Source organism: Patagioenas fasciata, chromosome 10 (genome assembly GCF_037038585.1).
Source record: "Patagioenas fasciata isolate bPatFas1 chromosome 10, bPatFas1.hap1, whole genome shotgun sequence".
In the NCBI taxonomy this organism is placed as follows: domain Eukaryota; kingdom Metazoa; phylum Chordata; class Aves; order Columbiformes; family Columbidae; genus Patagioenas; species Patagioenas fasciata.
Genome location: NC_092529.1, coordinates 22,538,035 through 22,553,827, shown reverse-complemented (window position 1 = coordinate 22,553,827; position 15,793 = coordinate 22,538,035). Strand labels below are relative to the sequence as shown.

General features: G+C 51.8%; 1 protein-coding gene across 1 annotated transcript; it reads right to left on the bottom strand.

The window, feature by feature from the left end:
- Positions 1 to 1,300: 1,300 nt before the first annotated feature.
- Positions 1,301 to 2,233, bottom strand: LOC139828712 (olfactory receptor 14J1-like). The gene has a single exon (XM_071812846.1). It carries the CDS (start codon positions 2,231 to 2,233, stop codon positions 1,301 to 1,303), a length of 933 nt encoding a protein of 310 aa, XP_071668947.1.
- Between the last annotated feature and the right edge of the window lie 13,560 nt (positions 2,234 to 15,793).

Sequence of the window (15,793 nt, the reverse complement as noted above, 5' to 3'; positions counted from 1 at the left end):
AATGAATATGACACCCCTGCCCTAGGAGCTCAGCCAAGTGCTGTCTCAGGTCACCCAGAGAGGCTCTGCAGCCTCTGTCCTTGCACGTTTTCAGTCTCTCATTGAATCAAGGCTTGAGCACCTCGGTGTGAGTCAGTTGGTGACAGGTTGGACTGCAGACTCCTGAGGTCCCTTCAACCTCAGTTCTCTTATGATCCCATTGTGATGTTGGGCTCTGTTTCTAAGTGGAGCAGAGCAGACGATGATGGGGTAGGATCCACCTGTGCTGTAGGTGACCATCTAAACCAACATCTCAGCCAGTGAACCAGCCAACACCTCAGTGTGACTCGCTCTGGGCAAAGTGTGAGGAGTCCTGGGCAGGGAAGGTTCAGAGATCATGGGGCGCTATGCAAGACACAAAATGATCTTGGCTTCTTGCTTGTAAGCTCATTGTATGTCAGTTAATGTCAACGAAAATTAATATAAGAAGAACTGAAGACAAAGATCCAAAGCAAAGGAAGGTGTCAACATACTTTTCTTTACTTTTTCTTTAGGGGAAGTTTCTTTTCATTGAAAAAGAAAGAGTTTTCCAGAACTGGTCATGGAGTTAGGACACAAATGTCTTCAGCTCCAGGGACACAAACACCTGGTGCCACAAACACCCTGGGAACCCCTGCCCAGGGTCCCCCTGCATTGCAAGGTGCTCTGGTTTCCCAGGTCCTGTGTGATAGATGCCAATCCCAGGCCAGCACCTCAGGTACACTGGGGCCCCAAAAATGGCACTGTCTGTTTATGGTGAGACAGCTGATGACTGATGTCTGCCTGGAAACGTGCACATTTGTGTTGTTTTGTTTGTAGCTTGTTTTGTTGTTGCTGTTGTTGCTGTTTTGTTTTTGGTTTTGGTTGTTGTTATTGTTTAGTCAGTTTGGGGTTTTTTGAGAAGGAGAGTGTGGGAGTGGAACCAGAACAGCTCTGGAAGGCCAAGTACTGGTTCTCCCTGGCTCTGCTGCCATGAGAGAGCTCTTTTCCCTTCCACCCATTCACACGGGAACTGTCCCTGCAGCTCCAGAAAGGTCTTGGAGTTAGGATGCCAGTAGAAAAAAAATTGTTGAAGGTTGTTTATTTTGCTTAAACACAGAGAACACGAATTCCTCACTGACACAGCCACTCAGTGAGAAAAGAAAAGCAGGCAGCGAATTGCAAAGGGAATTAAAATATTTTCATAATAAACAAACACCAAGAGAAACAAAAAATACTGCAGACAGGATGAATCTACAATGAGTTAGACTATAACTCTTATATAGAACAAGACAGAGCCAGTTTATAGCTTCAGAAATAATCCAGTCATCTGTTTCCTCAGGGCATCCTTGAGCTTCTGGTTCCTCATGCTGTAGATGAGGGGGTTCAGTGCTGGAGGCACCACTGAGTACAGAACAGACACCACCAGATCCAGGGAAGGAGAGGAGATGGAGGGGGCCTTCAGGTAGGCGAACATGGAAGTGCTGATAAGCAGGGAGACCATGGCCAGGTGAGGGAGACAGGTGGAAAAGGCTTTGTGCCGTCCCTGCTCAGAGGGGATCCTCAGCACGGCCCTGAAGATCTGCACATAGGACAGCACAATGAAGAGAAAACACCCAAATCCTGTTAATAGACTAAACACAATAAGCCCAAGTTCCCTGAGATAGGAGTGTGAGCAGGAGAGCTTGAGGATCTGGGGGATTTCACAGAAGAACTGGTCCAGGACATTGCCCTTGCACAGGGGCAGTGAAAATGTATTGGCCGTGTGCAGCAGAGCACTGAGAAACCCAGTGGCCCAGGCAGCTGCTGCCATGTGGACACAAGCTCTGCTGCCCAGGAGGGTCCCGTAGTGCAGGGGTTTGCAGATGGCAACGTAGCGGTCGTAGGACATGACGCTGAGAAGAGAATACTCTGCACCAAACAAGAAAAATACAAAGAAGACCTGGGCAGCACATCCTGCATAGGAAATGACCCTGGAATCCCACAGAGAGTTGGCCATGGATTTGGGGACAGTGGTGGAGATGCAGCCCAGGTCAAGGAGGGCGAGGTTGAGCAGGAAGAAGTACATGGGGGTGTGGAGGTGCTGGTCACAGGCTATGGTGGTGATGATGAGGCCGTTGCCCAGGAGGGCAGCCAGGTAGATGCCCAGGAAGAGCCAGAAGTGCAAGAGCTGCAGCTCCCGTGTGTCTGTGAATGGCAGGAGCAGGAACTGGGTGATGGAGCTGCTGTTGGACATTTGCTGTCTGTGGGTATGAGGACCTGTGCAAGGAGGAAAGACAGTGACGAGTTAGGGGAGAAATCTCTGGAAATTAAATGTGCTGTTTCTCATGGAAAACCCCCTCCCTGATGAAGAGATGTTTCCCCTCATTGTCTCTTTCTACCAGCTGAGAAAAACAGTTCATCACAGTTTAAAATGCAGCTTGGACATCTAGTTTCCATGGACACACCTGTGAGGCAAGATCCACTGAACTGGTGTCAGAACAAAAACTGACCCAGAATCCCACCCCAACCCCAGAGAGCAAGAGCTCCAGGGACAGGTGGAGAAACAGGGAAGGACACTGCAGTGCTACCAGAAAATAAAGCAAGGACAGAAAGGCAGACGGGCATGCTGTGGAACCTTCTCCTTACCCGGCAGTACTGCTGCCAGTCACATAGTGACACTGTAGAGCAAGTAATTTTAGCACCTGTCTTGTGTTCCACGTTCCATGAACCCTTCCCCTGGAGGTCCAGCTGCTGAGGTGGAGACTCATGACCTGGACCCCATGGCTTTGGGGCAGAGGCTCCGCTGGGGAGGAGAGGAGATCAGGGGGTTGCACTGGGAAATGTGTCTGCACTGCAGGGGGTTCCTGAATCCCCTCCCCAGCATTTCTGGTCCATCTCCCTCTCCCTGTCCATGCATGTGCTGCCTGCAGCTGTGTCTCTATCCCTGGGTCTGCTCCCTGTTCGTGTCACAGACCCCGTCCCACCCGCTGTGTGCTCAGCTCTGTCCTGCTCACACCTCCTGGCACTGCCCAGGGGCAGCTCTGTGCGTGCAGGGGCTCAGGAGCAGCTCAGACAAGTCCTAACGAGAACTGGGGTCTCAGTGTCTTCTCCAAAAAGAGAAATAAATCCCCATCTCCCACTGCACACCCAGACAACCAAGAGTGGAAAACTGAAAGCACAGACTCCTTCCATTGCAGCTGTTTCTGTCTTGATGTCCTTGTTCAGAAGGACCCTCTGCCATGTCTGTATGGTTCATCTGGAGCTCTGAGCAGCCCTGACCCACACAGCACCCTTCAACCCCACAAGCTCCCTGCCTGCCCTGCCAGGGCTCGCTCCTTCCACCCACAGCTGCTGCCATGGGATCTTCCCGGGCAGGCTGAGCTCTGACCCTGGCAGGCGGCAGAGTCCCTGCCCTGGCACAGCCCTGAGGTGCAGGGACCCTGCTATGCAGGACAACCCTGGGCACCCCTGGGTGCTCACCCAGCTTCACAGCTGTTCAACATTGCCTGACAAGAGCCCCCTCCTTACAGATCCCACCAGCTGTGCCTGTGCCAGTTTTAGGAGATGGCTCCAGGCGCTACAGCTGCATTGCCCTGCACCCAGAGACTTACCATGGCAAGGGCTGCAAAGGTTCCTCCTCCAGTGACCTCTCAGTCATCCTCCCAGTCCTGACCACCTTTGATCTCTCTCTGCCTTGCTCGTCTCCCTGAGATCCCCAGGCAGAGCCCTCAGCCCTGCTGCGCTGTGCAGAGGAGCTGCTCCTGGGCAGAGCTGTCTCTCTGCAGCGCTGCCGCTTGCCAGGAGCTCCCTCTGTCCCAGGAGCCCAGCCCAGCTCAGCAGCACAGGAGCAGCCCATGGGACTTTAATGATCCCTCTGGTGATGAAACCTCTCAAGAAGTCAAAGTCAGATTCAAACTCCAAAGTTTCTTGTGATATTAATGGGTCCCAATGAGTTATATACTGAGAAAGCATCCCCAGGGTCAGTTGCAGAAGAAAACTGGAGGCAGTGATGGCAGGTCAGGAAAAGCAAAGTAAAGGTGGCTCTGATGCTGAGAAACCTGGATGTGTTTCATTAACCAAATGGCCAAGCCCTGACCCCCACCACCTGGGAAGGCAGATCCTGTCCCACCCACGTTGCCCAGGGCCCTTCCTGGACAGTGTGATGTGGGGCTGTGCAAGGCCAAGGGCAGGACTATGGTCCCACAGCTCCCAGGTTCCTGGCTGGGGACAAGGAGGCCATGAGGCCTCTGTGCTGGAAGGACAAGGTGTCTCCTCACAGGCATCAGAGGTGCAAACAACAGCCATAGCCAAGGGGAGAAAGAGCTCATGTCTGCTGGGGGCTTTCAGCCTCTTTAACATCGCTTGATCATCTCCACCACAGCCTGTCCTGTGCTGTGGCATCCCCTGCACCTCTTCCCCTGCAGGCTGCAGACATCCCCCCTGCTGCCCCACCTTGCTCTTGTCTGAGCATCTTCCTTCCTTTGCTGAGATCTCTGCATCCTCCCCAGCTGTTCCTTGAAGCACAAAGCCTTGGGCTGATGCAGACTCCCTCTGCTGACCTGCTCCACCACAGCACTGCCCTTCCAGTCACATTCCTTGCTGCTCATGTCCAGCCTGGACCTCCCCAGCTGCACTTTGGGGCATTATTTCTTTCTCATGCTCTTTCCCACCACGCAGAAAACCTCCACCACCTCTGAAACCACCCTTCAAGTACTCTCAGGTTACTCCTGCACTGCTGCAGCCTCCCCAGCGCTGCTGGGCCAAAGCAGCCCAGGTCCCTCAGCATCCCACACCATGTGCACAAGGTGCTGAACCTGCCTCGGCAGAGCCCTGCACTCTCCAGTTCCTCCCTGCTTCTCCAAACTGGGAAGCCGCACACTGGCACACCCCCGTGTGTGTGGGGTCACACCCCTGTGTGTGTGGGGTCACACCAGTGCTGAACCGAATGGGATGAGAACTCCAGGTGTCTGGGTCCCCACGCTGCTCCTCATGCAGCCCCGTGTGCAGCTGCCTTGTTCATGTTGAGCGTGCACCACGGGCTGGTGTGGGGACCTTGGAGTGCCCAGACCCTTCTCCCCAGTGTTACTGCTCAGCGTGTCAGGTCCTGCTCTGTCCTGATGGATGGGGTTATTGTCCCACCCTGATACAGAACTGGTCACTTTATCTTGTCAATATTCAGAGTTTTCTGATGGGTAAATACCAGATATGTGGAGCTGTGCCTGGGGACAGACAATGTCAGCTGAAGGTTGAGGAGTCACCATGAGAGGGCAGAACAACATGGGCAATGTAGTGGTGACTGGACATCAGTTGCAGACTCACTGATGAGGAAGAGGAATTAGATGAGGCCTCCTTCAGACAAATACAAGAAGCCTCATGTTTCCAGGCCGTGTGCTTGTGGCAGACCTTAGATATCCCAATATCTGCAAGGTACCTGCCATCCAGGAGGGGCTGGAGCTCATTGACAACATCTTCCTGACACAGGTGACTGAGGAGTCAGTGAGGTGAGGTGCCCTGTGGGACTTCACACTTACAAACCACAAAGAGTTGATCAGGATGGAACAGTCAGGGATGGGAAAGTGGAGCTGAGGCTCCTGGGAGATGATCACAAGGCCAAGAGCAGGATTTCAGGAGAGCAAGCTTTGACCTGCTGAGGGACCTGCTTGGGTCCTATGGGATATGACCTTGGTGTCTGCAGTGCTTTTCTCTAACATCTCCTCCCTCCTCTCTCCCACCTGCTGTTGTGCAGTGTTTTTTACCCTTTCTCAAATACAATATCTCAGAGCTGCTGCGAACAAATCTGAGTGGCTCAGATTTGGCAGGAGTGGGTCCATCTTGGAGCAGCTGAAATCAGCTCTGTCTGACATCGGTCAAACTCCTGTTGTCTTCTCAGAGAGGTGACAACTGTAGCGTTACAGGACAGCCTGCTCCAAGTACAAGAATGATCTCTCCACGTACCCATGAAAAGAACCATTTATGTCATGAGGCTGCTCGTCTGAACTGTTGGAGCTGCAAGGCACAAAGGCAGCACACAGGAGGTGGAAGCAGGTGAAGCTGCAAAGGAGGAATTTAGAAACCTTGTCCATGGGGCTGATGCCAAAGCTGCCCTGGACTTGATACCTGAAGGGGAGGCTGAGGGGAGGAAGATGACCTGATATAGCTTCATTTGCAGTAAAAGAATAGACAGGGCGATTGTGGACCTGCTGCTGAACTTCGTAAGAGTAGAATCAGTCAGGACTGAGGTTCTTCATGGCTTCTTTGCCTCCATCTTCACCAGCAAGGTCTCCTGCGACTTTGTTCCTGAAGGCAGGAGTCTGGAGAACACCCACCAGTGGATGGGGCTCAAGTCAGGGGTGACCTGAGCAAACTCAGACACCATTACAGAACAGGAGACTGGACACTTGACCAGCTCCCTGAACACAAGTATCGCTGTGCTGTGGCATCTGAGATTCCCAGGAACTTCCACGTATTGGTCCAGAGTTGTGTGATTCCTCTTGAGGTGTCCTGGCCTATCTCCTCACTCACATGGTGATTTAGACACCCACTTCTCCAATACATTTAGTCTTATCCTGAGACGCTCCACATCAATATGAACAGGAGGCTGTCGATGCCACCTGTTCTGGAAAGGGAGGGAAGGGCGAGCAGGGAAGGAAACAGAAGAAATTTGGCTTTATTGCTGTTTGTTGTGGAAATGCTCTCTGCTTGGCTGTTCCTGATATCTCCCTAATCATCCACACCAGACTTGAAGCCTATAGGAAAATGCTGCACAGAGCCTTGGCTTGTAAGAGGATTTTCAATGTTAATGAGCCCTCTGCTGCCATGATCCTGAACTGCAGATACTGAGAGAATGAACAAATCTCTAATGAAGTGAAAGGCAGAAGCAAACCCCAAGTTTCTGAGGGTGTTTAGGACCCCATGAAGGGCCATCACTGACACAGCTGTGAAGGAAACAACCAGTGCAGGTCCCTGTCCCTGGAGGCTGGTGAAGGAAAGACTTGGAGACACTGATTACAGGTGGTGAGGGCCATGTGGAGGTGGCTCTGATGCCATGTGAGCCCTTGATGATTTTATTACCAGAATGGCTGAGCTGGGGCCTGGTAAATTATTCTCAAATAGTTTTCAAGGCTTTTCCTGTGGTCAGTGTGAGTGTTTTGTGTTTTGAGGATGGGTTTTATGTAAAGTGCTGTTGCTTTAACGGCAAGGCTCGGTTTTCTGTAGAGTTGGAAATGTCTGTGAGTTCCTCACAACTCATCCAGTTTCTTTCACGCACCTGGCAATGGTCACCAATCACCTCAATGTCCCAGTCCCAAACTTGCTTGAATCCTCTGTTTGGATCCGTATCCCATCACTCCAGGAGGTCCATGCATCCACCAGGCTCTCGGATGATTCCTGAGGACCACCCAAGTGTGGGCAGTGTAAGAGAGGAGCAGAGCAGGGTCAGCTCATGGGCCATGACTGAGCACAAACACCCCAGCAGCAGCCATTCCCCATCTCCCAGGCACAGCCATGCCCACAGCATGCAAATGGCACTGCCATACATGAGTAGCCCAAGAGAGGCCTTTCTTCCTTCCATATTCCCAGGAAAATCTTCCTCCCATTCCTCCTCCACCTGCAGACATCAACTGCTTTCCATTTCTGGGTTCAGACATGGCTGGAAGGATTCACTGAAGCCATCAGCCATCTCATTGCTTCTCCCTGACATGCCCTGACCCTCTCCCACACCTACACATGGCCAATCATGGCTGCTCAGGGCCTCCCGCTCTTCAGAAGAGGCCTTGAGCATCTTGGTTCTTCATGGTGATAATAATAAACTTCTTTGCTCTCTCCAGAGAGCATTTCCCCTCTCTCTGCCTTGCTCGTCTCCTGTTGCAGGCAGAGCCCTCAGCCCTGCTGCGCTGTGCAGAGGAGCTGCTCCTGGGCAGAGCTGTCTCTCTGCAGCGCTGCCGCTTGCCAGGAACTCCCTCTGTCCCAGGAGCCCAGCCCAGCTCAGCAGCACAGGAGCAGCCCAAGATGTCCCTTTCTCTGTCCCCTCTGGGCTCCCTCGTGGTGTTCCTGGATCTCCAGGGGAATGGCCCATGAAACAGGCTGAAATAATCAGGGATGTTTCTTCTCTCACCTCTACAGACACAGTTCTGTCCTGCAGTAGTTCTTTCATATTAGAAAATAATTTGGGCATGAGAAGCATCTTTTATTTTCCCATCATTAGACAAGACATCAGGAAGATTACAGCAAAGGATCTAAATTCTCGAAGCTTGGCAGAGGAATATCTTCAGTTGAATGAGTTTAGGGATTTTATTCTGTTTTTGTAGTCCTAGGGCTAGAAAGACATTCAGCAATCTTTTGAATATGTCATTTATTTTTTTTTTTTAATACGTCATTTTGCTCTGAATCAAAGCCTTTGCACACATGGTGTCTTGGACACTTGGTACCAGGTTTCTTGTGGCAGGTCAGAGCTGGGCTGGTGCCACAGCTGGGGTGGTTCAGCCCAGATGTGAGGCAATGGCCTCAACCAGGGACCTGACTGGGGAGCTGGAGCTGTCAGTGCTGCAGACAGAGCTGTGACACGGGTGGAATGAACTGCCAGGCAGGGTGGCAGAAGTGAGTTCATCTGGTCTGCAAGGACAGCAGCCTCCAAGCACAGAAACAGTCCAGACCAGAACTCAGTCCAGACCTCTAAGGCAATCAAGGGCCCCATAATGAACTGTTACTACTGCAGGAACAAATAACAAGAAACAGGGACACTGTGTGGCTACTGATGAATTTACTAAGGGAAAGAGGTGAGAATCCCTGTGTCCTCTTGTCCTCCATTTTCACCAGCAATATGTCCCAGGTCTCTGTGACTGGAGGCAGAACAACCAGCAGTGGATGGGGATCAAGTCAGGGGTCACCAGAACTAACACAACCCTTTCCAGCCTATGGGACAGGAGGGGCAGCATCCCAGGAGCTGAGACAGCAGGACGATGTCACAGGGAGGCCACTCTCCTCCACCTTGGAAAGCTCATGGAGACTGGGGAGACTCCCTGACCACTGGCAGCTCCCACACAGTGTGTGCACTTTTCAGAATGGCCAATGGGTGAGCAGGGGAACTAAGGGCTGTGCCCCAGAGCATGTCCACTGGGACCCCATTTCTGGGTGTCTGGAAGAGAAGGTGATGGGGTTTACCCAGGGCAGGTTGTGCCTGTCCATCCTCTGTTTTCTGTGAGGAAAGGACAGGGTTGTGGATGTGGGGAGAACATTGATGGTCTGTTACCTGGAAGTCAGCAAGGCATTCAGCGTCATCCCCCACAATGTGCTTGTGCCCAAGTTAGGATATTATGGTCTGTGTCAGTGTGCAAGTAGATGGGTAAAAGGCAATCTGGATGGTGGCTTAGAAGGACAGTAGATAAAGGGAAAAACTTTCCATTCCTGAGGACAGTCGAGCACTGGAAGCTGTTTCCCAGCAGTGTGCATCCACTCTACCTCAGAAAGTTACCACGATGTGTTTGTATAGACACCTCACTAATGTGGTCTGACTCTGCTTTTAGGAGGAGGTTGGTCAAGACACATCCTGAGGTGCCTTAGAGACTGAATGACACTGTCCTTCCTTCCTTCCCCTTCATGTTTCTGATTTGGAGAAAGCTCTCAAGTTCTCTCTGATCACAGAAATAATTCACATGGGGAGCAGGGCTGCTTTACAAATAACGGTAAACAGCCCTGATCACAACTTTTGTATCATCCTTTTTCATTTGCCCCAACCCAGCTGCTTCTTGTTTGCTGTCCATATATCCCTCCAGAAGGAACACACCACCTTGTTCATCCTTTCAGAGCAGGTTGCTCAAGAGGTGTCAGCATCCATGTACAGAGTCTGCGCATCAGCCAGGCAGCAAAGCCACCGTTACAGAAATGCAGACGAGGCTCTTGACCAGCTCCTTGAACCCAGATATCAGCGTGACGTGTCTGCTGAGATTCCAGGGAACACCTGAACTTTAAGTTCAGGGCATGTGAGTGCTGGTTGGGTATCCTGGATTGTCTCCTGAGCCATGTGGTGCTTCAGGCTGTGAAGAGAATCAAAACCAACTTTTTCACTGGGTTAATTAATTTTACAGACTGTCACACAGGGAGTTGAAGGGAGCTCAGAACTCCAGTCTTTGCTGTACTATAAGACTTGATACCCCATCCACAGGTACATATCTAAATGGTCCAGATAGAGGGTGATCTTGCAAAAGTCACTCTTTGTGTCCCCAGGTGCATGGACACTGCTCATGTGCCTCTGCAGAGAGTGGCAGAGGTTGGATCCCTTTCTCAGGAGAAACTCCTTGCTGGAAAGACACAGCTACGGGGTTGGCTCAACAAGGTTTTATTGCATTTCACTCGGCATCAGATTTGACATATTTGGTGCTTTTCTGTGATCACTTCTTCTGCACAGATGATCACAGAAGGACAACCATTTCATAAGAGTTGGTTACAAAGGCCCTGTCATCAACAAGAAATCTCACGGTGAGATCTGGAGGGAGTGAGGAAGATTATAACAAGCACCAGGAAGAGCCAAGAAGCTCAAGGCCTCTTCTGTAGAGCGCGAGGCCCTGAGCAGCAGTGACCGGCCATGTGTGGTGTGGGAGAGGGTCAGGAGATGTGGGGTAGAAAAGGGTGATGGCTGATGACTTCAGCAAATCCTTACAACCATGTCTGAACCACAAGTGGAATGCGGCTGATATCTGGGGGTCAAAGAGGAATAGTAGAAAGATTGTTGTTGATTTTGGAAAGAAGGCAGACTTTTTTGGACTAAGGATATATGGCAGTGCCATTTGCATCCTGTGGGCTTGGCTGTGCCTGGGAGATGGGGAATGGCTGCTGCTGAGGTGGCTGTGCTCAGTCATGGCCCATGAGCTGACCCTGCTCTGCTCCTCTCTTACACTGCCCACACTTGGATGGACCTCAGGACTCTTCCATGAACCTGGTGGATGCATGGACCTCCTGGAGTGAATGGGTATGGATCCAAATAGAGGATTCAAGCAAGTGTGGGACTGGGACAGCTCAGGTGATTGGTGACCATTGCGAGGTGTATGAAAGAAACTGAATGGGTTTGGGGGACCTCACAGGTTGCCAAGTCCTCAGAAAACCAGAGCCTTGTGGTTAAAGCAACAGCACTTGGCACCAAACCCACCCCCAAAACACAAAACACTCACAGTGACCACAGGCAGAGCCTGAGAAACCTTTGACTGAAAGGGTCTCCTTTGTCTGGTCCTGGGGCCAGGGCTTGGCCATTCTGATGATGAACAAACGTCAAGGACTGACGTGGCACCAGAGCCACCTCCACATCGCCTTTACCACCTACGACCATTGTCTCCAGGTTTTTCCTTGAGCAGCCTCCAGGGACAGGGACTGCTTGTGTCAGCACTGGCCCTTCGTGGGGTCCCAAACACCCTCAGAAACTTGGGGTTTGTTTCTGCCCTTCAGGTCATGACGGGTTTGTTCATTCTTTCAGTACCTGCAGTTCAGGATCGTGGCAGCAGAGGGCTCAGTAACATCCAAAACGCCCTTTCAAGACAATGCTCTCTGCAGCACTTTCCTAAAGGCTTCAAGTCTGGTGTGGATGATTTCAGAGATTTCAGAATTGTAGCCAAACAGTGAGCATTTCCATAATAAAGAGTAATAAAACCAAATCTCTAATATTTCCGTCACCCTCCCAAAACCCTTATTTCCACAACAGCTGGTATCAACAATCTCCAATGAATATTGATCTAGAGAATCTCCTGAGAACGACTGAATGTGTCAGAGAAGTGGGTGCCTAAAGCATCACTTGACGGAGGAGACAGGCCAGGACACCTCAAGAGGAGTCACACTCCTCTGTACCAAGAGGTGGGTGTTCCTGGGAATCTCAGATGCCACAGCACAGCGATACTTGTGTTCAGGGAGCTGGTCAAGTGACCCATCTCCTGTTCTGTAATGGTGTCTGAGTTTGCTCAGGTCACCCCTGACTTGAGCCCCATCCACTGCTGGCTGTTCTCCAGACTCCTGTCTTCAGGAACAAAGTCGCAGGAGACCTTGCTGGTGAAGATGGAGGCAAAGAAGCCATGAAGAACCTCAGTCCTGTCTGATTCTGCCCCTATAAAGTTCAGCAGCAAGCCCATGTTCTCCCTGTCTATTCCTTTTTTGTTTTTTTTTTTGTAAGGAAGCTGTATCAGCTCATCTTGCTGCCCTCAGCCTCCCCTTTAGGTATCAAGTCCAGGGCAACTTTGGAATCATCTCTGCATCCGTGGCCAAGGTTTCTAAATTCCTCCTTTGCAGCTTCCCCTGCTTCCACCTCCTGTGTGCTGCCTTTGTGCTCTGCAGCTCCATCAGTTCAGAGGATCAGCCTCACAAGATAAATGCTTCTTTTTATGGGTACTCGGAGGGATCATTCTTGTGCTTGGAGCAGCCTGTCCTATAAGGCTGATCAGATTCCCTGAGCTCCTTCACCCTCCATGACTTTACCACATCACCACCTCTACCTGCCATCCCCTAGTATGTCAAAGTCTTCTCCTCTGGAGCCCACCAGCCTGTGCTCTGCTGCTGTCCTTCCTCCCTCCCCTCTGGTACCTGGGACCCCACTGTGTCCTGGTCACAACAGCCAAGGTGGACACTCATGTTCACATCCCTCACCATCTCTTCCTTCTTCGTTGGTACCAGATCCAGGTGAGCATCACCCTTCTTGGCCCATCAGGCAGCTCTCTTAAGAATTTGGCCCAAGATCCTTTGGACTGTTGGCACTTGCAGCTTTGCCTGGCCAGTGACTGTCACGGCAATTACAGTGCCCCATAGGAACCTGCTCATTGACTGGAGACTTTCATGTGTTGCTGAAAGAAGATCTTTACAATTTCTTCTTCACGATCAATTATTTTGTAACATCCAACGCACTGTCACCCTGTACTGGGTTTATGGCAAAATCTTGGAACGGGGGGTGGGTGTGCTTGTGCTACAGTTGTCACCTCTCTGAGAAGACAACAGGAGTTTGACCAACGTCAGACAGAGCTGATTTCAGCTGCTCCAAAATGGACCCACTCCTGCCAAATCTGAGCCACTCAGTGATGCTGACAGCACCTCTGGGATATTGTATTTGAGAAAGGGTAAAAAATGCTGCACAACAGCAGGTGGGAGAGAGGAGGGAGGAGATGTGAGAGAAAAGCACTGCAGACACCAAGGTCATACCCATAGGACCCAAGCAGGTCCCTCAGCAGGCCAAAGCTTGCTCTCCTGAAATCCTGCTCTTTGCCTTGTTATCATCTCCCAGGAGCCTCAGCTCCACTGTCCCATCCCTGACTGTTCCATCCTGACCAACTCTTCCTGGTTTGTAAGTGTGAAGTCCCACAGGGCACCTCACCTCACTGACTCCTCAGTCACCCGTGTCGGGAAGATGGTGTCAATGAACTCCAACCCCTCCTGGATGGTTGGTACCTTGCAGATACTGGGATGTCTAAGGTCTGTCATGAGGACAGGGCCCTGGAAACATGAGGCTTCTTTCGTTTGTTTGAAGGAAGCCTCATCTCATTCCTCTTCCTCATCAGAGATCCTCCAGCTGATGTCCAGTCACCACAACACTACCCGTGTTGTTCTGCCCTCTCATGCTGACTCCTCAACCTTCAGCTGACATTGTCTGTCCCCAGGCAGAGCTCCACGCATCTGGTATGTACCCATCAGATAACTCAATATTGAGAAGATGAAGTGACCAGTGCTGTATCAGGGTGTGACAATGACCCCATCCATCAGGACAGAGCAGGACCCAACACTCTGAGCAGTGACCCTGAGGAGAAGGGCCTGGGCACTTCAAAGTCCCCACACCAGCCCGTGGGGCACGCTCGCCATGAACAAGGCAGCTGCACATGGGGCTGCATGAGGAGGAGCGGGGCACCCAGACACCTGGAGTTCTCATCCCATTCGGTTCAGCACTGGTGTGACCCCACACACACGGGGGTGTGCCAGTGTGCGGCTTCCCAGTTTGGAGAAGCAGGGAGGAACTGGAGAGTGCAGGGCTCTGCCAAGGCAGGTTCAGCACCTTGTGCACATGGTGTGGGATGCTGAGGGACCTGGGATGCTTTGGCCCAGCAGTGCTGGTGAGGCTGCAGCACTGTAGGAGTAGCTTGAAGAGTGGTTTCAGAGGTGGTGGAGGTTTTCTTCGTAGTGGGAAAGAGCATGAGAAAGAAATAATGGCCCAAAGTGCAGCTGGGAAGGTCCAGGCTGGATATGAGCAGAAAGGAATGTGACTGGAAGGGCAGTGCTGTGGTGGAGCAGGTCAGCAGAGGGAGTCTGCATCAGCCCAAGGCTTTGTGCTTCAAGGAACAGGTGGGGAGGATGCAGAGATCTCAGCAAAGGAAGGAAGATGCTCAGACAAGAGCAAGGTGGGGCAGCAGGGGGCATGTCTCCAGCCTGCAGGGGAAGAGGTGCAGGGGATGCCACAGCACAGAACAGGCTGTGGTGGAGATGGTCACGGGACGTAAAGAGGCTGGAAGCCCCAGCAGACATGAGCTCCTTCTCCCCTTGGCTATGGCTGTTGTCTGCACCTCTGATGCCTCTGAGGAGACACCTTGTCCTTCCAGCACAGGGGCCTCATGGCCTCCTTGTCCCCAGCCAGGAACCTGGGAGCTGTGGGACCGTAGTCCTGTCCTTGGCCTTGCACAGCCCCACATCACACTGTCCAGGAAGGGCCCTGAGCAACGTTGGAGGGACAGGATCTGCCTTCCCAGGGCTGGGGTTCAGGGCTTGGCCCTTTGGTTAATGAAACAAATTCAGGTTTACTCAGCATCAGAGCCACCTTTCACTTGCTTACCCTTTGTTCTGCTTCAAGTTTTCTGTCCCAGCTGCCCTGGGGATGGTTTCTCAGTTGTGTCCCTCAGTGGGATTCATTAATATTACAAGAAACTTTGAAGTTTAGATCTGAGTTTGAATTCTTCAACTTGTCCTCAGGGTCGGGGGTTCATGGACTCTGCACCAAAGCCACCAGAGGGGTCATTAAAGCACCTTGGGCTGCTCCTGTGCTGCTGAGCTGGGCTGGGCTCCTGGGACAGAGGGAGCTCCTGGCAAGCGGCAGCGCTGCAGAGAGACAGCTCTGCCCAGGAGCAGCTCCTCTGCAAAGCGCAGCAGGGCTGAGGGCTCTGCCTGCAACGGGAGACAAGCCAGAAAGAGAGGGAAAATGCAGTGTGGGGTGGGAGGTTTGCTGTGAGTTCACAAGGAGAAAAATCTTCACACAGAGTAGGTGGTGGGATTTGCTGACGCTGGTACAACAAACTAGACAGGTAAGGAAAACTATCAGAAACTTTCTTGTATAGCTAAGGAGGACATGCAGCAGAGCAGGGAATTCCTTCATGAACCATCAGAGGCAGCTGCCTCCTGCTGAGGATGACTCCAGGTGTGTGAAGCTGTTTCTGCACCCAGGGTTGCCCTGCAGAGTAGGGTCCCTGCCAAGGAGATCCCCACAGGTCTGTGTAGAGAAGCTGTGGGTGGAAGGAGTGACCCCTATCAGGGCAGGAAAGGTGCTTCTGCTGTGGAGAGGGTGCTGTGTGGGTCAGCACTGCTCATACCTCCAGATCACCCCCAGCATTTTTCCAAGGGGATGCCTCAAGAAGATCAGTGCAAGGATTACCAGGCAGAGAAGGAGCTTTCCTGAGCCTGTATTTCAGTTTCCCAAGGGGTGGGGACTGCAAGAAAGGATAAAATGAAACTGAGACCTCACGTTTTAAAAAATCACTGAGACTCCTGAACTGCAACTCTGAGTGATCAGTACATCTGCCAGAAGGCTCATAACATCCCTTCACCACCCCTCTGCCTGTGCACAGCACCTGCATCACCTTTGCTGGACCCCTCA

Bases quoted from the DNA above. Each gene is read 5' to 3' on its own strand.
- LOC139828712 (XM_071812846.1), bottom strand. From the start codon at position 2,233: ATGTCCAACAGCAGCTCCATCACCCAGTTCCTGCTCCTGCCATTCACA.